The 22,493-nt window shown below is 37.8% G+C and overlaps 1 protein-coding gene across 3 annotated transcripts; it reads right to left on the bottom strand.

Moving 5' to 3' along the window:
- Positions 1-6,829: 6,829 nt before the first annotated feature.
- Positions 6,830-20,942, bottom strand: ARRDC3 (arrestin domain containing 3). Of its 3 annotated transcripts, none has more exons than XR_005721199.1 (8): positions 20,419-20,942; positions 16,342-16,423; positions 14,319-14,466; positions 13,213-13,315; positions 12,557-12,813; positions 12,076-12,238; positions 11,648-11,840; positions 6,830-9,545 (listed from the first exon to the last, which is right to left on the bottom strand). XR_005721199.1 is itself a non-coding variant. In XM_040241528.1 (8 exons), exons 1-8 carry the CDS (start codon positions 20,696-20,698, stop codon positions 9,489-9,491), a joined length of 1,245 nt encoding a protein of 414 aa, XP_040097462.1. In that variant the 5' UTR covers positions 20,699-20,942; the 3' UTR covers positions 6,830-9,488. The 3 variants fall into 3 exon arrangements, 2 of the variants coding, with proteins under 2 accessions (XP_040097462.1, XP_040097463.1); XM_040241528.1 differs by having other exon boundaries at positions 11,648-11,802; XM_040241529.1 differs by lacking the exon at positions 14,319-14,466 and having other exon boundaries at positions 11,648-11,802; positions 20,419-20,684.
- Positions 20,943-22,493: the final 1,551 nt, after the last annotated feature.

Genomic DNA, 22,493 nt, shown 5'->3' with positions numbered 1-22,493 from the left:
CAGTTTCTGTGATGTTATTTTGTAAGCTAGTTCTTCAGCGTAGGGAAGAATAGTACCTTAGAGAACGAAACAAGTTAATAGATTTTCCTCAAATTGGAGCAATTTTCTTCTTCTTTATTGAATCAGGAAAGCTAACTGTCAAAGAGGCATAGAGTGGCGTAGATAATGCCCTAAGGTAACAAAACTCTATTATGTTGTGTTCCATTAGCACCGAGCGAAGGGTATTTTAGAAGGAAATTTCACTGTGTAATAAGGGGGGATTGCAGCTCAAACTTTATCCTGCATTTTTCCGGGTTTTTCTACTTTGTGCCGTAGCAGCCTTGCCCCAGATGGAAAGATCCCAGGTGTACTTTTTCCTGTTGAAAGAATCTAGTGTTAGCACGAAATTGAAGATTATCTTTGAAGTAAACTACCTTACGATGAACAGAGAAATACTCAATTTCTCTTGGAAGGGATGTTTTGACTTATCATTTATCTCCCTCCTACCTTTGACGGAAGCTAAGGTCACCAGTGTCTTCACCCTAAAGAAGCAGGCAGGTGACCTTGCAGCTGCTCCTGTGTGTGTGCGTGCTAAGTCACTTCAGTCATGTCCAGCTCTTTGTAACGCTATGGACTGTAGCCTGCCTCTGTCCATGGAATTCTCCAGTCAAGAGTACCAGAGTCGGTTTCCATTCCCTTCTCCGGGGGATCTTCCTGACCCAGGCATCGAACCCTGGTTTCCTGCATTACAGGCAGATTCTTTACCATCTTTACCATGCCTCAGAAGCAGCTGCTCCTGAGTACTAGCCAAATCTTCTCCAGAAGTTCTACTCTATTCTGACTCTTATACCAACTCAGACTCAGTGGCTCTTTCTATAAATTAATGTTTGCTTTCATAAATCTTACAAAACTGAATATATTTCTCATTTAATAGTCGTATACTAAAATTTTAAAAATGATACCTCAGAGCATTAGGAATACGTATTAAAATTGCTCAACAGTAGGTAAAACCACAAATTTTTGTGCTAGAATTAAGATTCTAGTTACTTTAAGTAAGAAAGGCTAATCCCTTAATAATCAAACTCATGCCAAATCGCATAGTTTCAGTATGTGGTACTCTGAGAGCAAGGTCACATCTGAGTTCCTACCCACAGGGTAAGAAAGAGGTTTGTCTACAAGAAACTGCAAAATGTCCTGGAAAAGTTTCACTTTTACTGTTGAAGAATGAAGAAGCTGAGGTACCAGTCTGTGGCCTATCAGAAAGTGGGGTGCAGGTGGTGAGTGGCAGATGAGCAAAGCTTCAAAGTAGCAAAGCTTCTTCTGCCAGTCCATTGCTCCAGGGAAGATCCCCTGGGAGGGCATGGCAACCCACTCGTGTTCTTGCCTGGAGAATCCCATGAACAGAAGAGCCTGGTGAAATACGGTCCATAGGGTAGCAAAGAGTCAGACATGACTGAATAACTGAACATGCACACACAATGAGCTACATATTACTACAAACTATTTTTGAGAGTGAAATTCAATTGTATAAGTTTTAAAAGCTACAGTATTGGTGTAAGCATCGGAAAATTATAATTTTTGTAATAATATAGAATCTTAGAAACCCTAGAGTCCAAACACAAGGTGTTTTCACTCCATCATATCAGATAACTCAAGTAGAAAGGTATTGTTGGAAGTGTCCCCAAAGGCTTTTGTTCCTTAAATGAGGAAACAGAAAATGGGGGCGCCAGAAAACTCAAATGACTTGTCCAAGTTCATTCACCTTCTTAGCATCTGTGGACCAGAATTTAGATTTCTTACCTGCCAGATGAGTTCTTGCCTACCACAGCCTCTCAACAGCAACCCCCTCCAAAGTGGTAGCCTTTCCTTTATAAATGCTGTATTGTTATGATGGTTTCATTTTTGGCATGAAGGAAGGTGTTATGGGTTGAATTTTGTCTCCTAAAAAGATATGCTAAAGACCTGATCCCCAACATCTCAGAAAGTGAGCTTATTTGGAAAAGGGTTATTATAGATGTAATAGTATAATAAGGGCAAACTGGAGCAGTTGTCGTTCTTCAGTCCCTAAGTCATGTCCGACTATTTGTGACCCCATGGACTAGAGCACGCCAGGCTTCCCTGTCATTCACGATCTCTCAGAGTTTGCTCAAACTCATGTCCATTGAGTTGGTGCTGCCATCCAAGCATCTCATCCTCTGTTGCCCCATTCTCTTGCCCTCAATCTTTCTCAGCATCAGGGTCTTTTCCAATGAGTCTGCTCTTAGCATTAGGTAACCAACGTATTGGAGCTTTAGCTTCAGCATTAGTCCTTCCAGTGAATATTCAGGGTTGATTTCCTTTAAGATTAACTGGTTTGATCTCCTTGCAGTTCAAGGGGCTCTGAAGTCTTTTCTCCAGCACCACAATTCGAAAGCATCAATTCCTGGGTGCTCAGCCTTCTTTACGGTCCAACTCTCACATCTGTATACGACTACTAGAAAAATCATAGCTTTGACTTTACGGACCTTTGTTGGCACGGCTTCCCTGGTGGTTTAGATGGTAAAGAATATGCCTGCGATGAGGGAGACCCAGGTTCGATCCCTGGGTTGGCAAGATCCCCTGGAGAAGGAAATGGCTCCCCGCTCCAATATTCTTGTAATATTGGCCTGGAATATTCCACGGACAGAGGAATCTGGCAGGCTACAGTCCACGGGCTTGCAGAGTCAGACACGACTGAGTGACTAATAGAAACTGGGGTAGAGTGGGTCCTTAATCTGATATGACTGTGTCCTAATGAGAAGAGAGAGTCAGAGAGAATGCCATACGAAGGGAGAGAGACACCCAGGGAGATGATGGCCATTAGATAACAGTGACAGACATTCCGTGAGGCATCTGCAAGCCAAGGAAGCCTGAAGACTGCCTCCTCCTATCAGAAGCAAGAAGAGAGAAAAGAATTTCTTCTTCGGGCTTCAGAGGAAACATGGTCCTGCCATCATTTTGTACTTCTAGCTTCCAGAACTGTGAGCGAATAAATTTCGGTTGTTTTAAGTCTACTGGTTTGTGGTACTTTGTTAAGGCAGCTATAGGAAATGAATACACTTGGCAATGTAACACGGCAATTTATTTGGCTTTTCCGGATCAGTCTGCTCAAGGACTCATAAAAGCTCAGCAGTCTGAAGCATTTGTCTGCGGCTTCCCTACACAGCATGTACTCCCATGGCTATTTCTTCTCTAGGGTTTTGTAGAATTGGTTTTCCAAATGGAAGGAAAAATAGTGAAGGGGAGGGAACATTTTCTCCTCTGCTTTTTGTAATTTTGGAAGGCAGCTATGTGTACCACTATACCACCAACGCTGCTATTGTAATTTTGGAATTGACAATTTGGAGAACAGCCTGTGTGATTTTATTGTTGTAGGTTCTGGGTATGCTTTTATAGGTTGCCAGCATACTGTTTGTTTGCATGATCCATGTGCTGAATTTGAGTTTCCTATTATTTTCCTAATTAGTCTAAACATCTTGGATCCACTTTGTGGGATTCAGACCTGTCAAAATGTCTAGATTATCAAAGTGGGCCTTGCACTAGAAGATGGAGATGCTGATTTTCTTAAAAAAAAAAAAAAAGAAAAAAGAGCAGAAACTGGCTCATTCTAACGTTTGTTGTTTTGCCATTTATATCATTGTGTAAGCTATTAACTCATTTAACAAAAATGACTTAATAAATCCAAATTCCTATATTCAATAAGGATCAGATAGCTTTTGACAAAAATTCATATCATCTAAAACAGCAACAGAGTAATACTTTGACTTTCACTATTTGTATCATTACCGTTGGATCTATAAGTTGGCAAAATTAACACCATTTTATAGGGTTAAAAATTAGGAGAGTGTATTTTAATCTTTCACATTCTTCTGTTCACTGGTAAGACTCATATGTAACTGGGAAACAGACCTCTGAATTATACAAAATGATGTTCTCATTGTTTTATTTTAGAACTAGCAAAAATCCATTTCCAGTTGGATTAACTATGATTTATCAGTTACTTTAAAAAATAATTTTCTTGATTAGAGAACACACTTTCTTGTTTTTAAAAAATTTATTTATTTTGGCTGCAGTGGGTCTTCATTGCTGAGGGCTTTGCTCTAGTCGCGGCGAGCAGTGGCTGCTCTCTCTTGTGGTTCTCGGGCTTGTCATTGCAGTTGCTTCTTTTGTGGTGCATGGGCTCTAGAGCGTGCAGGCTTCAGTAGCTTGTGGCTTGTGGGCTCTAGAATCCAGGCTCAATAGTTGTGGTGCATGGGCTTAACATCTTCTGGTTATTTTCCTAAAAATGTTTGTTTTTTTTTTTTTTTTTTTAATTGTAAGATTGCAGACTTACACACCTCAAAAGTCAAAGTCAACTTTATCGTTTTTCTTTTTTTTCTCATGACATGAAAAATGTATTTCCCCTCTGTATTGATTTGATATCATGAAAAGGTAAAATCAGTTATGGAAGTTTTGAAAAATGCTGATTATAGATCTGAGGGTTCTGAAGGTATAGTAATTGCTAGCATCTCAGTAGTTACAAAGATCTTTCAAAAATATCAAGCCATGAATACACTGTGGGATTTGAAATGGCAAGTTTATTTTTCACTTACCAAATGCCCCAAACGCTCAACTCAATTACACCTTGGTATTCATGAGAACAAATTTGCCTTTTGCTTACATTAATACTTTGGTGTGCTGCAGTTTCTCAAACTTTGTTGTACTTACAAATCACCTGGGAATCATGTCAACAGGTGTTTTGGGTCAATCTTCTGAGACAAATTTTGGTATCTCCCTCCTCACACGATGCCATTACTGCTGGTTTGGACAACACTTGAACAGTAAAAATATAGTTATCTTCCCCTGTGGCTCAGCTGGTTAAGAATCCGCCTGCAATGAGGGAGACCTGGATTCGATCCCTGGGTTGGGAAGATCCCCTGGAGGAGGAAACAGCTACTCACTCCTGTACTCTGGCCTGGAGAATTCCACGGACTGTATTGTCTATGGGGTTGCAGAGTCGGACACGACTGAACAACTTTTCACTTTTCTCTCTTCTGGAAACCACCATGGGGTTGCAGAGTCAGACACAACTGAACGACTTTTACTTTTCTCTCTTCTGGAAACCAAATTCTATTGGGAAATCCATTCTGGGTAGCATAAAACATGACCAAGGTACTGGCCAACTAGGATTTTCCCTAACAAATGTCTTGGGGCTTAAGGTAACATTTCTTCTGTGAGCTATAAAAGCTGAGGTCATCTTTCCTGACCCATCTAACATGACAATGAGTCTGATAGGAAAAACTAATGCTAATACGAAAAAGGGGAGTGAATGGAGATAAGTGTATCCTTATAGTATTTGGGTTTCTGGATCCAAATGTGCTTAATACAGTTCATCACTGGAATTACTATTTAACATATTTTACTTAAGTAAAAAAAAAAAAAATTTGAGCTTCTCCCTGTTACAATCAATAAATTAACGACACAGGGAATTTGTTAAGTAAGCTGAAACACTTTGGCCACCTGATGCAAAGAACTGACTCATCAGAAAACACCCTGATGTTGGGAAAGATTGAAGTTGGGAGAAGGGGACGACAGAGGATGAGATGGTTGGATGGTATCACCAACTCAATGGACATGAGTTTGGGTAAACTCCGGGAGTTGGTGATGGACAAGGAGGCCTGGCGTGCTATAGTCCATGGGATTGTAGAGAGTCGGACACGACGGAGCGACTAAACTGAACTGAGGTGATGTAAGGAAAAATCAGGCCCAAGCAACTCACTTTTATGTAACTTGAGACATGTACTGAACTAGAAGTATTCAAATGCAAATTTAGAAGTAACATGGTTAATTTCCAACATTTCAGCAACTGACATAGAGCATTTCTTTACCTAAAGCTGTTGTTATAACTGCATACCGTTCCACTCTGTAGATGAAGAAATCAAAATTCACACATCTTGTTCAAAGTTTTATCTAAAGTCAAAGAACTCAGAACACAGATGTTCCCTTCCCATGATTCCTCTCCTAGTAATTTTAACTTCCTTATTGTATTAAGATATTGTGCAGATTGGTTTTACTTAACAAGGATGATAGTGTATTGCTATAAAATCAATTATAAATGTCTCTTAATGTCTCTTTGTAGCACACTTCTTCCATGTGTATATACACTTGAGAATAGGGGAGAATCACATAGTAATGTACATGTACGACTTGATAGCTCATCCGTGAGTATATAAACACTGTAAGATAACTTCTAAGTTTGATTCCAAATGTTACTTCTTAATGTTACAAATCACTATAAAATCCAGACATTCTTTGAGGAAAAAAAAAGTTTTAAAATTTAGAAAAATTGTTTTAAGATTAGATTAATACAATTTCTAAATTTATGTGCTCTTGAAATACTAGAAACTTAGAGACATCAGAGAGTTAGTACCTGAGAAGTGAAAACATACCTGGTTCAGTCTGGTTCATACATAACATGGAAACATACATCGAACTTCTAAATTTTATTAAAAAAAATCATCTATCACTTAATGAATTAAGTAAAACAATGATAATTTATATTAAAAAATTCCTCTACACCTCTTTAGTAGAGATCTAGAAACAATTCTTATATGGCAAGGCTTAAAATAAGAATTTTAGGTTTTTTTTTTTTTTTTTACTTTTTGGCCATGCCACATGGCTTGCAGGATCTCAGTTCTTCAACTAGGGTTGAACCTGGGCCACGGCACTGAAAGAGCCTAATTCTAACCACTACTCTACCAGGGAACTCCCTAATTGTAGTCCTAATAGTGTTTGCATGTATGATGAATTACTGAAATGATTAAAATTCAAATAAATCTCCAAACAATTTTATAAAAAAGAAAAAAAAAAAAAAGAAACACTTTTATTTTCCACAAGGAAGAGCAATAGGAAAAATTAAATCATTTCCCACATGTTGTTTTCTTAAAACAGCCTACAAGGACATATTCAGCACCAAATAAAAAAGAAGAAAAAAAGAGAATTACAAACAGCCATAGAATATAATCTATAAAGCAAACATTTAATATTGCACTTCGTTTTGCTAACATTTTGGATTTTACTTTTCCTAATTGAAAAATCAGGAATCTATCTTTGAATACTGGAATACACCTGTGAAGCTCATATCTTGTATCAAGAATTGACCAATATTTAGAAAAGAGTAATGCCTCTAAGTAAGAAAGTAAAGGAATAATGGGGGAAATAAAACTTTATTTGATAAAGTTTTATATATTTAAAATTGTATCACATTTTGTGACCCAGTGCCAATTATTAAAATATTGGTCATTCCTTCCTCATGTGTTATTTATAAGAGTATATGGTGATAAGTATTCCAATGCTATGCATATCAACAATTGTTCCCTAGTCAGTTAGACATAAGAAGAGAGAAAAGAAAAGGGATTTTCTGACAATCCCCCCCCACCCCCAACAAAAATAAAACCACCAAATGCCCTTTATGCCAAATATTCCATTAGCTTCTTTTGAGGGGGACATTCACAAAATGATTTAACAACAATAAAAAAATATTCACCCCCATTTCCTTATTATCTAGTATTAGTTTGCTACGGGAGCCCAAACCCTTTAACCGAATCACTTAAAACGTGATTCATTTTTACATGGGCTTTCTTCACCCTGTCAGCATTTTTCAAACATGAATTGTCTTCCATGTTTTCTTAAAGGCCACTTATGGAAAAGCCTATTTGTTTTGTATGAAGCTTTAAGACAGTATTTAACCAGGTCAAGCACCAAGCCAGAGTTACTATTATTTTCAGCCACTTTATTAACTGTGGGATTAAATGGCAGGATATAAGACCCATTTCACACATATGTTGCAACATCAGAGATGCTGATTTTCAAAAAAAAAAAATCAGAGCTGAAATCCTTCTAAAATAAAGACATTCAGTACACTTGGTACCTTGGAAAATGCAGTTTTAAGGGTCTTCATGAATGCTGGTATATTTATGAGCCAACTGTAAATTATCTTTCATACAAGCTGTAATTTAGTGATGTGATCATTCTTCATAACTGTATGTACTCAAAGTGAATGATTTCTCTCGTTTAGCAAAATCTTCTTTAGGTTATGGAAAAACATACTTTTGTTAAAAAAAAACAAAAATATAACTATTTCAACAAATATTCTAGTATTTGTAATTTTGACATTCTATACTTTTATAATATACTGGGGCTTTCAAGCTGTGAAGCTTGAGGACAGGAAATGTATAAAATGAGCTCTCTCATAATCTGAACATCCATATTCCTGCTCATGAAAATACCTTGCACCAGCAAAAATGATTTCCAACATATGTGTTTTGGAGGTAATTAAGTAACTCTGTATAAAAATAAATGCACTTTCTCCTCCTTTCCAGTGACTGGAAAACTTCCATACTTTTAAAATAATAATAAAAAATAACAATAATTTGTAAGAGCAACAGCCCTTAACTCTTTGCTGGTGCCTGCCATACTGCCTTTCTTGACTCCATTCTCAGTTCTGCTAGCTTCTTCTTATATGTAATGATAAAAAGGGAATGCGGGTGGGTTATCACTTTTGTGTATGTCCCTTTTCCAAATTTCCCTCTCCAAAAAGCCAACCAAACAAACATAAAAATAACTCAACAGTGCAACAAAACACAAATAGCATTCCAACAGTTTGGCAAGTGATGCGTTCACCTGAGATTAAGTGATTTTAGGCAGTCAATAACAAAATGCTGCTTTGCTGTAATAGTAGAAAGGCAACAAATTCTTAACAGAAACCAAGAAGGTATACAATCTTGACAAAGTCTATTAGCTTCCTCCTCTTATCTCTTTTCCCACATATCTGTTGCTTATCTACCACAGTAGGCTGCAAACATACAGCAAGAAGGATTGGCTTGAAGGCATTTGATGTTTGTAAATAAATCCACAATAGGATCCAAGCTGAAGAGGTGATACATGGTCAGCCTAGTAGGACAATTCTGAGCATGTGCATACGCAGGTAAAGTCCAGGCTATATTAAATAAAAAAAAAAATGTCAGTGCATTTTTTTTTCATGTTAAAGTTTCTTTCAAAGCTTTCTTTTGTTCCTTGTTGTGCTCACCACAAACAAGTTTTAAAAGAGTATCAAGAGTCTGGCATAAATGGAAAAAAAAAGCTGTAGTGACACTGAACCGCACAATGTAAGCATTGAGCATGTGCAAATTTTCAAATCAAAAGAAGGAAATCATCCCTCTTTACAACGTGGTGTCTTGACACGTATGACCATAGGCTAAGAAGACTGCTCTTAGTATGTGCCAGTTTTAAAGGAGAAAAGCTTAGATCTTCAAGCATGTTGGAGCAGTCCAGAATGTTGCTGCAGGCTTCTAAAGCGTGATCACTGGTTGTTTCATGTTTGCCATTTTTCTGGGCAAAAGCTATTCCACTTCCTCTGAAAACATGTTTCCAAGATACTTCTCTGTCCTCAGCCGGGAAGGGAAGAGATATAGTTCGGAACCCACATCAACTTGATTTAACCAAGTATTCCTTCAGCGAGAGGGGCAAGATGGTCTATCATCAGCTGGCTGATCAGGGTTTGGATCAACCTAGAAAGGGAAAAAAACAGAAACAAAAACCTCAAAACCGAAGTTAACTGATAGTGGTTTAGTAAGAATGTAGCAAACAGGCTAATATTTTGAATGCTGTACTCAAAAACCTGATTACATTGAGAAATGTAATCAGAATGAACATAAAGGGCTTGTATGGGGAAGAAAGAGGATTAGTACCATTTATGAAGTACTTGCTATTCAATTACTAGATTAACAATTACATTTGTAGAGGTATGCCAGGATAGTTTTATTTGACAAAAGCTAAGGGTAATATTTTATCAGATAACAGGAGCTTTATTCAGCACTTAATAGAACTTAAGACTTAAATATATAATGGCCAACATTTTCATAGTGATGATTTTCTCCTGTAAAGTTTCCATTTCATCCTGTTACAAAAAAGTCAACTGGTGTTTTCCCTAGGCTTTGGGAAGAATGTAGTTGTATAAACAATGTTCTTGGTGTTTACTTGAGGTGATAGCTCAGAGCCTAAAGCCCCAGAGAGGGCCTAGGAATAAATACAGTGTGTATCAAGAAATAAGAATGATGAACCCAAATGCTCCACAGACATCCCATTTTGCCACTTTCTGTAGTGACTTTCATATGCACTTAACACTTTTCTTTCTTTTTAATGACTATCCTTTAAAGAAAAAAAAAAGTCAAAATAGCTTTAATACAATCGAGAACCCCCCCATCCCCAATGTGGGTAGATGTTAAACAATTAAATCACTTCCTGAACCAATTTAGGCTTTTAAAAGGTTTACATTCTTTTAATTAGCTTTAGTTCATTTTAAAAGAAGGTAGAATTTTATGACAAATTGCTTAAATGTGGATACTTAAGACTGCCATTCTTTAAAAATGCCTGTTGTACAACTAAGACGTCTCAGATCAAATCACAAACGAGGAACTTAATAACCAAGACAGAAATGTCAAAATAAAAATGTAGTGAAAGTATTTTTAACAAGTGGGAGGATGCTTTTAGCATCTAATCAAAAATTTCATGAAGTGAAATAGTGAGACAGAAAAACTATGTCCAAACAAGAATCTGCAGAGAACAGAACAGATTTTGGAACATCCTATAATCAATGAATACAGTGGATTTCATATTAATCACATCCAAAGGAAAACTGACTCTTCTAGTCACGGTATTAAGGGGAAAAAAAATAAAAGCAACTTGTTGAAGAGTGAAACAATCCTCTTGTATCTTTCTTGGGAGTAGTATTTCACTGCAGAATAGCTGTCTAAACTATAGCAACCAAAAAGCAAAAGCTGATTCCAGTGATTTAAAAAGTTATCTGGTAATATATTGTTATCAAGGCCAATTCCAAAAGTCTCTTACAATGCATATTACATATATGCATATGTATATATTCTGATGTATCCTGAAATTGCTGGATTTCTCCCCAACTCCTTTCCTTTGCATATATTTTTCTTCCTGCCTGGAATATTCTATATTTTGAGAAAACTTACTTTTTAAGAATCAGCTTAACAATCACCATCTTAGGGAAGCCCCTGCTGATTCTCAAGACCCAATAAGCTGCTCCTCAAATGAACTGTGCATTCCTATCACGTTGTTATGTAATATTTTGCTTCTAAGTTTTTTTTCTGACCAGTCTGTACACTTCTCCCAAATAAGGGCCATGTTTTATTCATATAAGTGCTTAGTTACTTGAGATGAATAAAAATAATCTAACCGTGTAGGAATGCTGTTTAAGTACGTTACTGCAAATGTTATTTTCCCCACTGAGAATGCTGAAATACGAAAATTAAAAAGGATGATGAGTAAGATAAATTCTACCTATCTAATCAATGGTTGCAAATGCCAGTTCTACAGATGCTTTGAAATATTTATTCCTTTAACTGGCATGTTACAAGCATGAGATTAGATCATTATCTTTATTTAGCCAATAATATAAAAGACCAGTCCAATGCTGGGTCAGTCTTTGTATTAAATATTGACAATCTTAATCTAACTTTTAATCTGTTGTTCAAAATTATTTATTTCTCTCTTACCATGATAATCAAAACCTAACTATTTTCAGAAACTGCAATACTGCTTACTAAGAGTCAGCCCATTTTGTACTTGAGGGTATGATGCTTACCTCTGAATAAAGGGGTGGAGGCAAGAAACGAAACTCTTGAATATATGCAAACAGTGGTCCTTGAAGTGCTCTCTCAAAGTCATCACAAGCACTCCCTGGTGCAAGATTGTTCCGTCTTTGTTCCTCTGTTACCACTTCTGCATAGCTGGGTGGTGCTGAAGGAAAAAGATACACGCAATTCGAACAGCATGTTCTTATGCATGTCAAAATACACAGAATAGAAGATATTAAAAAGGAATGTCAAATTAAAATAATCATCATCTCTCTTGTAATTAAAACTAGGGAGATATAACATTTTAAATCTAACACTAGGGGCACACCCCACTCTTCAATACAGACAAATTTTATCTAATCGTAAAATATCAGAAACAAAATTATTTTCTTGCAAATACCAGATTAAGCTTAGATATGCATTATCAAATTATTACCTTCAGGTCTTTCAGGTAGGGATAAACCAAGCCAGTTCATATTCATGCTACACTGACTGCTTACACTTGAGGTTCTGCTTCCAAATGGATGTAGAGGAATGGTACCAATGACAAGTGGCAAATTAAGAAATAAATCCATAGCTCCAGGAATATCCACATATACCTAGACAATAAAAAGAAATGTTAGGTTTAGAATCCCAAGCACTATTTCTTTTTTAAGAACAAATAACCCAATCTATTGTCATACTTCATTTTTTAATGATATACTTGAAAAGTTTCTCCATTATGTACACTATTATATGGTACACTGACCTCAGGTAAAATGAGTAATTATAGTCCAAGTTATATAAAGAATTACATGTAACTATATATATCATATATGGAATAAAAAAATCATAGTCTAGATATAAGAGAAAATGATACCCTTATGACATTAAAACTTCAGAAAACATCCACTCCAAACCCTTAAATCTGTACGTACCATTAGTGAATATTCCACACGGATTATACTACAGTCGAGGATGGAGGGAGAGACTGGCGGAATTTTCAGCAACTTGCCATTCCACGTCTCTGTCTTTCCAGATGATAAGGATTCCCCACGCAAGTTAGCCACAAGCTGTTTGACTTCCTTCATTTTTCCTTTGGCATAGAAGGCCTGTGTTTGGTAAATGGCTGCCTTTGGCACCACCATTCGGGAAGAGCAGTTCTCAATCTCAGCAAATATCTGAATTGATTCACCTACAGGGGAAAAAAAAAAAAAAAAAAAAAAAAATATCTATCTATCTATCTATCTATCTATCTATCTATCTATCTACCGTTAAAAAACAACCAACCAACCCCAAAACAAATGTAGATTCTCGGACTAAAGTTTGAAAGTTCAATGAACTATATGGATTAAGAAGCCACCCTAAGAACAGCAAGTAACTTCTAAAAATCAACTACACATCGACAGTAGCTATTTAAAAAACAAGACTACACCCCAATTTACAAAAGAAAACTGGATAAGCACTATTTATGACAGTTTACCAAAGAATACTGTATCATCTTTGCATTCAGTAGGAAAAAATGTAAATTCACGCACAAAAGTTAAATGAAGAAAGATCAGTCTTGGTGGGAGTCGACCTCAAACGTACGTACCTGGCGTATAGCCCTTCCTTTCGATCTTGGCACTTAAGGATATGGGGCCTGAGGTACAGAACCAGCAACACAGAGTCTTTTCTTTTGTGCCTGCTTGGGGTGACTGTAAGATATAAATTTAGAGAAAAAGATCAAGATATGAATTGAGACAGGAATAAAATTTTTAAAATACAGTCCTCAATTCCTGAATAATTTAACATTAAAAGCAGTGTTGCTTTTCTGTAGCAACACTTTTCCACCAACCAACAGCTTTTGATTTATACTGGAATTATACAAGTTTCCATTCAATTAAAGAAAAAAGGGCTTAACATATTTCATAAACATAGTTTTAGCACACACTACATACACAGTAATTAAAAACCAATTTAAAAAAAAAACACAGGAAAAAAAACAAACAAAAAAACCCTTTCCACATTCTATTTAAACTGCCTTAAAAAAAAAAAAGGCAGTTTGGAAAGCAACTTGGTTATAATCTCAAATGATAACATCTTTCTTTGAGAAATGTAAAACTTAGAATGTAAAAAAAAGAAAATTCATTTTTAAGATTGATTCTTGTTTGTGTAAAGATGTTATTATTTGTTTAAACCAAGTAAAGTTTTTGAATTCAAATTTGAAACTTGTGAAAAAATGCAATTAAAAAAGATTTACTTTAAAACAGAATTAAAGTTTTTTCATGAAAATAATAATCTCCCCATGATTTGACAACTATCCCTATATTGGAGTAATGCAATGCAGTACAAATTTTACATTATAATATTTTCAAATTAAGTGATATTGTTATAGTAATAATTGATATTACTGTTCCTTTTCCACTAAAAGTATCCAGGGAACAGATTTATTTTGTTACTGTTATCCTCTGAGTTAAGAGATATTTCATACCAATATTGGTCTTATTTTAAATATTTACTTAAAGTTATTACAACATCAGAAAATATGAGCATATTCTGCATTAATTGGTATTGCTCTTCACTGTAGTTTGGAAAATATTTACACAATTTAAAAATAAAGTTACTATTTATAAATTGTAAAGAATACATAGAGTAGGTGATTATTCTTTAGTATTTATATGCCAAAAGCAGAGAATGAAGAATTCAGTCAATTCTTACCAGTAATGAAGGAGTGTTGATATCTATATGCTCAAAGACTGTAAATTCCTTCTTTAATTTTACTGGTAGAAGCCAAGGCCTGTGCAATTCGGCTTTCACCCAATAGCGCACACTGCCATGTCGGCCTTCGAATGAGGTAGCAAGTGGTCTGTGCAGAATATAAAGATCATATATTAATCTTATACCTCTTTTAAATTAACTATACAGTCAGCATAGAAGTGTTAATATATTATATGTTTATACACCAATGAGGTATCGAAGGCATAATTTATATTTCCAAAGGGATAAATCATGGGGGGGGAACCTTCCAAATAATAAAATAGATAATTGTCAAATATTGCAGAAATTTGGTTAAAAAAAGCCAGACGAATACAATTGCTTTAAACTAAGAAGAGGCTACTTTTAATGCTGGTGGCAAAATTATCAAAATCTGGAAATGAACAGTTTTTGAAAAGGTCAAGACTTTAGTTTAAAAATAAAATTAAGAATGGTTTAACTATTTCTCTTGAGAAATTCTAGACTCTGGTTAAACATTCAGACCAAACTCCCTATGGTGCTCCATTTTTCATTAGCTAAAAATTACTATTTCCTATTATAGCAACTAATTAAGATCCAGAAAAGGTCTGGAATAGTCATTATGGCTTCAAAAGCTTTTTACATTTCATTAAGTCCACTGATCTCTTAAAAAATGCTTTCCATTTCCTAATTTTGGCCATGTTTTCTAACTACATTATAGACTTAAAAAGAAAAAGAATTTATGTTGACCTGTTATCAAAAGAATCAGAATTCTTCTCAACTCTCTAATTTTATTATTTGTGGAAGATTTTATTTTAGTGAATTTAGTCTCCTTTTCATAATTTCATCAGAAAAATGCACAAGGTTCATTTATTTACAAGGTAGAGTGCTAGTTTTTTTGAGTAGTGGTGTTTACTTTTTGTTTTACATTTTAGACTTCTGCATTAATTTGTATAGCACAGAGAAATAAAATGCAGGATCTATTCAAGACTTCTACAGTTTATTTTAAATGACTATGGCTTATTGAAAGAATTAAAATATATATTTATATTAAATTAGCTTCATCCTTTGAAAATATTCAGGCCCAACTGTATTAGCCCTATTGTATTTACAAACTTAAAATATTTCTCTTAGAAAGTAATTAGGGTATTATATTAAAAATGTTCTTAAGCAATATGATACTCTGAAAAATACTCCTTATGCACTCTATCCACATATAATAAGTACTAGAATTAAAGAACACACAGAATTATGTACAGTTGGCACTTGACAAAATCTTCTGTAATGCAAGTTTATCTTTCAGAACAAACATTACAAGTACCACTTTGCATGCTTTAATATCTGTTATGACATTATTTTAAAAACTGCTTTTTGTATAATTTCCTCTAATACATTATTATTACATTATGAATATTTTACTTTCCTTCTTCCTTTCATACTATATATTCCAGGCCTTACATTAAGATATCTGATTGACATTTCCTTTTAAGTCTAGGTCGCAATATCTCTTGTGTGACATTCTCAATAGCTCCTTGCACAGAAGCTAATGAAGTCATATCATAAACACACATTACTTCTAAAATTAGGATATTCCTAATTATTTTTACCTTCTTAGTGTTGGTAAGCATCGGTAGAAAGGACAGAACACTTAATATTTATAAACTACTAAATCACAGACTTGATATGCTCTTCTTTTCAGCTAATGCTGATAGTGAACTGTTAGGTGCTTACCATTTGACTAGTAGCACCTTCCAATTCATTCACTTTAAATGAAATACTTTTAAACATCATACAAATCCTGAGACAGAGTATTAAGAATTTAGGTTTGCTTTCTATAATTTTGCCACTCTAGATTAAAAAATAGCTTTTTTTTAGTATATTGTTTTCCTCTAGCAAGTTTCAGTAATGAAAAGGGTTTTTTTTTAAACTAAAAATATTTAAATATACAATGTTTCATTTTAAAAGAAAGGATGTTTATTTGAAAAACGCATGTTAACAAAATACTTACGTCTGTGGAAGCTCGAAGCTGAATGCGTATTCATGCCTTCCTGAATGAACAGTGTTGAAGCCTTCTTCGGAATTATCATCATCTAAAACAGGAAACAAAAAATTTATTAATAAACCTTCTTACCCTCTTCACGATGTCAGAACTTTAAAGATGCTCACATAGTTAAATAAGGCCACAAACTTTGGAGTGTGTGAGATCTGAATTCTAATTCCAACTTCATCACTTCTTCTGGGTAAAATAAATTCCTGTCTTCAGCTGGTTCATCTGTAGAATGGGGATAATTAATATTTATACCCCATAGGTGATTTTTTTAATGGAAAACAACCTAAACTGCAAAGCATCTACAGCTAACATCCTACAGGCTAAGACTCAGACCTCAAATCTCATACTAAGATGTTACCTTTGTCTTCAACCATTTACTTAAATTTATCCTAATAAGCCTACATATAAAATGAAAACTATTCACGTAAACCTTTAAAAAAATATCAGTTTTGATACGGAAAATGTGAATGTGAAAACTCAAACGATTAGAAAACTGCCAAGTAGATGTTGGGAGTTAAAAAAAAAAAGGAACAGTGATTTTAATGTCGGTTTCGTAGTCAAAAATAAAAATAGTTACTGAACCTAAAATTATGACCTTAGTCTAACAGCTAAAAATTCGCATATATATATATGAGATGTACCTTAGATTTAAAATGTTTGCTTAACGGGAAAAAACAGGTCATTCATCCTTGAAAAATGAAGATAAGGATGTTCCCCAGTGCTAGAAAAAAAACAGGATGACCTTTGATTTTACATCCAATTTCTTTTGATGAAATAGGTTATTTTTCAAACTATCTAAAAAAAAAAAAAACCCACAGGGAAATACGGGAGGGGGTTCTGGATTCTTGACATGCTTTTCAGAAGTGTTCTAACTAGGTAATTTAATTACATAAATGTCTACTAACAGTTTCCTCGGTGTAGAAACCTTTATCATTAAATAGGCTGTCAGAAACGGGTATTATCATTTAACTTTCCCTCAAAAAAGTAATAAATACACACAAAAAACATGATGCTTCCCTCAGAGAGGGAAAAAAAAGATGCCTATATGTGGATACCTTTTATTCAATAACCATCACGACTCAGTCTTGTCACCAGTATTTTGTTCTTCTCCCCCCACCCCCGTGCAAATTCTCTCTCCTGGATTTCGGCCCTGAAAGAGGCTGATGAGTTGGGGGCCATTTAAAACCGCTCCCTCCTGAAGGCGCCCAAAGTTTGCCTCCCTGTCTCTCCTTTTCTTCCCTTCTCGCTCCCTTTTTGTGCCAGCTCAGCAGTCTCATTGAGGCGAGCGGCGGCGGCGGCCGCGCCGTGGTAAACAAGTGCCGGGCTGTCAATCAAGAACTAGACCGGAGCAGGAGAGGACCGGCCTAAACCGGCGCGAGCAGATCCCAGCCGGCCCGCCCGCGCGCCGCCGCCGCCCGCGCGCCCCGCTATACATACGGCATATGTCGCGCGGCGCTCGCACTCGCGCTCGCACAGCCTAGCCTGCTGGCGGCGGGGGGGGGAGGGGGGGGAGAAGGGGCGGGGCCAGGGCGCCGCAGCGCTTCCGCTTTACACGCCCCAGCCGGTGACCGGTTCGATCTGGCTCGGGCCACCCTGACACCTTTAAATTTGCGGCAAAGGAAATGGGGGCGGGGGCGGCGAAGGGACGCAAAAGCTTGGTGGTGGTGGTGGTGGAACAATGGCGGGGGCTGGTGGTGACAGGGAATACTCGCCAAGGCCCCCACCAAACCCTGCCTTAGATGTTCATGTCACTTTCCCCGTCCCGGCCAGCCTTGGGGGCGCGCTCTCCCCTCAGGGCAAATCAAGGTACCCCGCCTGGTGCCTGCAGAGACCGGGCAACATGCTTTTGTTTCAGCTAGGAGGGGGATAGAGCGTTCAAAGGAGCTTCCAACAACTACCTGAAAAATCTGGAGAATGGGGTCCGGCTAACCCGGCCCACCCAACTTCCCCCGTGACAGAACTGTCAGCTGAAAAGTTGCGCCCAGGGCCACCTGGCACCTGGAAGGCTTGCCTCTCCTCTCGGTTAAAACCTGAAGTCGTCCCTTTCCAGGTCTGCAAGCGAGGTGAGGTAAGGGAGGGAGAGAGAACGTTATGTGACAGGAGCCCCGTGCGTTTCCAGAAGCCCGGGCAGGGACTCGAGAAGGGGCGGGGTCAGCGGCGGCTCAGGAGGGACCTTTACCGGCGCACGCCGGTTCCAAGCCTCGCCCCAGCCGGCGAGCCCTCTCTCCCCACCCGCCTGCGCCCAATCCAATCAGAGCCTGGCATCGCCTTAGCAACAGGCTAACAAACCCGGCTCCGCCTATCGCCGGCCGCCCGGGGCGGGGCCTCAGTTACCAGGCTAGTTTGAGAGGTCCCAGTTCTAAAGTCATTGAAACTCTTCCAAGCCGAAGAGCTCGTCCATGCTTGCAGGGGTTGAGGGGTGTCCCGTGGCGGGGGTTGGGTGAGGGGGTGCAACACAGTGTTCTTTACTATGAAACCGTGGCGCAAGCAATGAAATTTGTGTTTGTCCCCGTAAGTCGTATTATTATTCTACTTTTACCCCACTGTGCACCTCAACTCCTTACAAACCTGTTTCTTCTAACCCATCTTAAAAAAAGCTACCAGTCTAAGAAGGATCAAATACAAACTCCTGGGCGTGCTGTTCAACCAATACCGGGACTGTCATTAGGCAGTTCCATTTCTTAAGACTGTCACTGCTTGGAGAGATTAACTAGAAATTATTTCAGGATGCAAATGATCTGTGTGTAACTGAAAACGCAATTAAAAGACTAATTTCATCTTAATACTTTAAAAATAATGCGTTCATGCAGTAATTCAAAGCACCCTACGTTTCCACCCTTGCCTTAGTTCAATTAGCACTTCCTCATGGGTGTGTATTTAATTAAAAGGTTAAAAACGTGCTCTATTTTTAAAAAAATTTCAACATTCGAACTAAATACTGCATTAAAAAGGAGAAGCACAAAATTACATAACCAGTTTTCACATTATATTCTTCTTGGGCTAGGAATTAAGTCATCGCCACCACCTGACGCGTGTAACCAATCTGCTGAGAGCAGAACAAGCGCCCCTCCTCACCACCCCCCAGAACTGGTCCGAAACAGGATTGAACCGCTTCTAACAAAGGGTGGAAACTTAGAAAAACAAGCTTAGAGTCTCCTATATTTCCACAATGTAACCATTTAAACAATAGATTGGAAATCTCAGGACCCCCTTTCCCTTTGACAACCGTTTATCTTCCTTTTCTAACCAAAAATCAAATCCAATGAGCCGAATACTTTTCAATTCCATTTGACTGGCAGGGGTTTCATTGAATCCACGTTCCAAAGTTAGGCATGAGGCTCGGAAAAGAAAATTTCTGACCCTAAATGGCTTTTAAAACTGATTTTTAACACATCATCATGATAGGTGCTGTCCTTTAAAATAGAGAACGCCTGAGTAAATTTCTGAAGGAACTGGAAAGAATAGGGAAAAAACACGTGGGGTGTTGATACCATATGTCAAAATAACCCACAGAAACCCTTTATCAAGAACTACGGTCAATTCTCTAAAAGTCTTTTGCGTGTCAATATTAAAAAATGAAATACACCTATTAACCCACTTTAAAGTGTTATTTCTTCATTGAAGCTTAGTTTTTAAGACCTCAGGTTGCAGCGTATAAGGGAAAAATCTAATATTGGACTGCAGCTTTTAGCAATTCATTTGAAAACATATAAGTAAAATTACTGAATCGGTTTTAAGCATAATTTATATGTAAGGTTGAAATGGATTCCAAATGTGAATGGCACAAGCCAAGCCGGGTATAGAGGTAGTTGAATAAGTGCAGTTTGCAGTCACTTTGCAGATGCCTGCATGCGTTACGGCTTAACACACGATGAATGTCAAGGAGAATCCAAATCTTCTAACTTTGCTAACCTTTATCAAACTGCTATATGTTATGCTAGGAGCAGGATTACATTAATTCAGAAAAATTGAAAAGGTACTTTCCAAATAAAGGTCTAATAATTTCCTAACAATGTTAAAAAAAAAAAAACTTACCTCTTTCGTGTCCAATTAAGATGTCTTTATGGTTGAAATATTCTACTTCTTCAGTGTAATTCTGTGTATAGGCAGTATTGGAGCCGGCGTTTCTCGATTCGGTCCAGCGTACTTTCGCATGTCCTCTTGCATGAATTTTAAGAGATTTTACTCTGATTTCCCCCGTAACTTCTAAATTCACCCTTCCTGAGACTGTATCCCCACTAGAATACACAGGGACATTGCTGTCATTAAGACAGTCAAAGCTTATTGTCAAACTCTTTACCTTTCCAAGCACCATGTTTATAACAAAATCTATAAAAAATATAATGTAAGACAAAAAAGTCAAGATCACATATATGATGTGATCCTCACTTAACACTGATCGATGTCTTTGCCGTGCAAAAAGCTTGCAGGCAGATCAGCGATTCTTTACAAATAGTTCATTGAGATTTCTTAAAAAGTCAGGGCAGCACAGAGGCTGCTGGCTGCTCCGCGCTCCTGCGAGTCTCAGTGGTCTCCTTACAAAGACGGGCGGCTGGAAGCTGCCAGCTCACTTTAAGAGGAGCTTTGTGAAAAACAACCCAGGTGCGCATGCGCACGCCGCGACTGCTGTCGGCCCTCCCAGCGCGCCCCCTCCCGCGCCCGGCTCGCTCCCTGGCTCGTTTGCTCGCTCGCGGGTACAGTAGGTGTAAGCCACGGGAGGAAGACACTGGGGCTGCTGGGAGGCTGAACCAGACTTCTCTGCATTGTGGCCTCCTATTGGTAGGCAGGCTACCGTAAACCCTCGATGTGCTAGCCGGAGTCCCTTAATGAGCACTCTCTAGTAGAAAGATGATGGCCGAGGGGGCCACCGGGGGACAAGGTTTGGGTGGGGAGCTGTTTGCAAAGGCCAGTAAGGATAAAACTGCTGAGTGACCGGCCCGAAGCATGCGTTCCCGGCACTGCAGGGTTTTGCCCACTGCCTGGATGGGAGGAGGAAAAAGTGATGTGTGTAGAGAGATGGGGGAAGGGGAGAAACCGGTTGGGCAAGGGCTGGTCGCTGAGCATAATCTTAACGAATTTCAAAAGAAAATAATAAAAATCAGAGAAGAGATAATGTTCAGTAGACAAGAGCATTCTTGGCTTGTTTTTTTTTTTTTTAAAAAAGACCAGTGCCTTGTAGGCAGGGTGGAAATGACCCAGTTGAGACGTTAAAAGAGATTGCAGTACGGAGCAAGGAAGAGAAGCATCTATAATTTAATCATTATATTTTGCTTTCTCCTCCACTGCTTTCTCTTCCATCTCTTAATTCGATACCAATGAAAAACAACCAAGATGTTTGCTTGATGACACCAGGGGAAAAAAGATTTGACCACTTCCTCGAAGGAAGAAGCCATCCTTTTTTTGAGACACCACCTACAGCTAGATTTTCAGGTTATGACATGATTGTAACTCCTGTGTCCAGAGGGTTAAGAATAGGATTTGGCCTAAAAAAGTACCACCTTATAAAAGGCAGCATGACATAGTGTTTTAGCTGACATAATATTTACAGCAGCATTGAGAAATCTTTGTTAGAAGTTAGTGAAGCCCAGAGGATGGTTTTTAAAAAAGAATGATTTGTTATATAACTAGGACTTGTGGCTTCCCTGGTGGCTCAGAGGTTAAAGCGTCTGCCTCCAATGCGGGACACCCGGGTTCGATCCCTGGGTCAGGAAGATCCCCTGGAGAAGGAAACGGCAATCCACTCCAGTATTCTTACCTGGAGAATCCCATGGACGGAGAAGCCTAGTAGGTTACAGCCCACGGGGTCGCAAAGAGTCGGACACGACTGAGTGACTTCACCTTACCTTAATTCTGCGAAGCTTTAATTTTGATTTTCAGGTTTGGACTGTTCAACATAAGAATTCACATATTACATCTATCTTAAGGACAAGTACATTTGTCTCTTTATTGAGAATGTTTTGATAACAAATTGGAGTGCTTTCCTGTATCACACTGGGAAGCAAGGCTTAACAGCATGAAATCATCTAGATTGTATGGAATCAATGAAATTACCTGTAAGAGAGAAATGGGGAGAACAGAATATGAATCTCAAATTATGTATACATAACCAA

This window comes from Oryx dammah, unplaced genomic scaffold (genome assembly GCF_014754425.2).
Source record: "Oryx dammah isolate SB20612 unplaced genomic scaffold, SCBI_Odam_1.1 HiC_scaffold_5, whole genome shotgun sequence".
In the NCBI taxonomy this organism is placed as follows: Eukaryota; Metazoa; Chordata; class Mammalia; order Artiodactyla; family Bovidae; genus Oryx; species Oryx dammah.
Note: the sequence above shows the minus strand (reverse complement) of the source record. Positions and strands in the feature narration are given on the sequence as shown.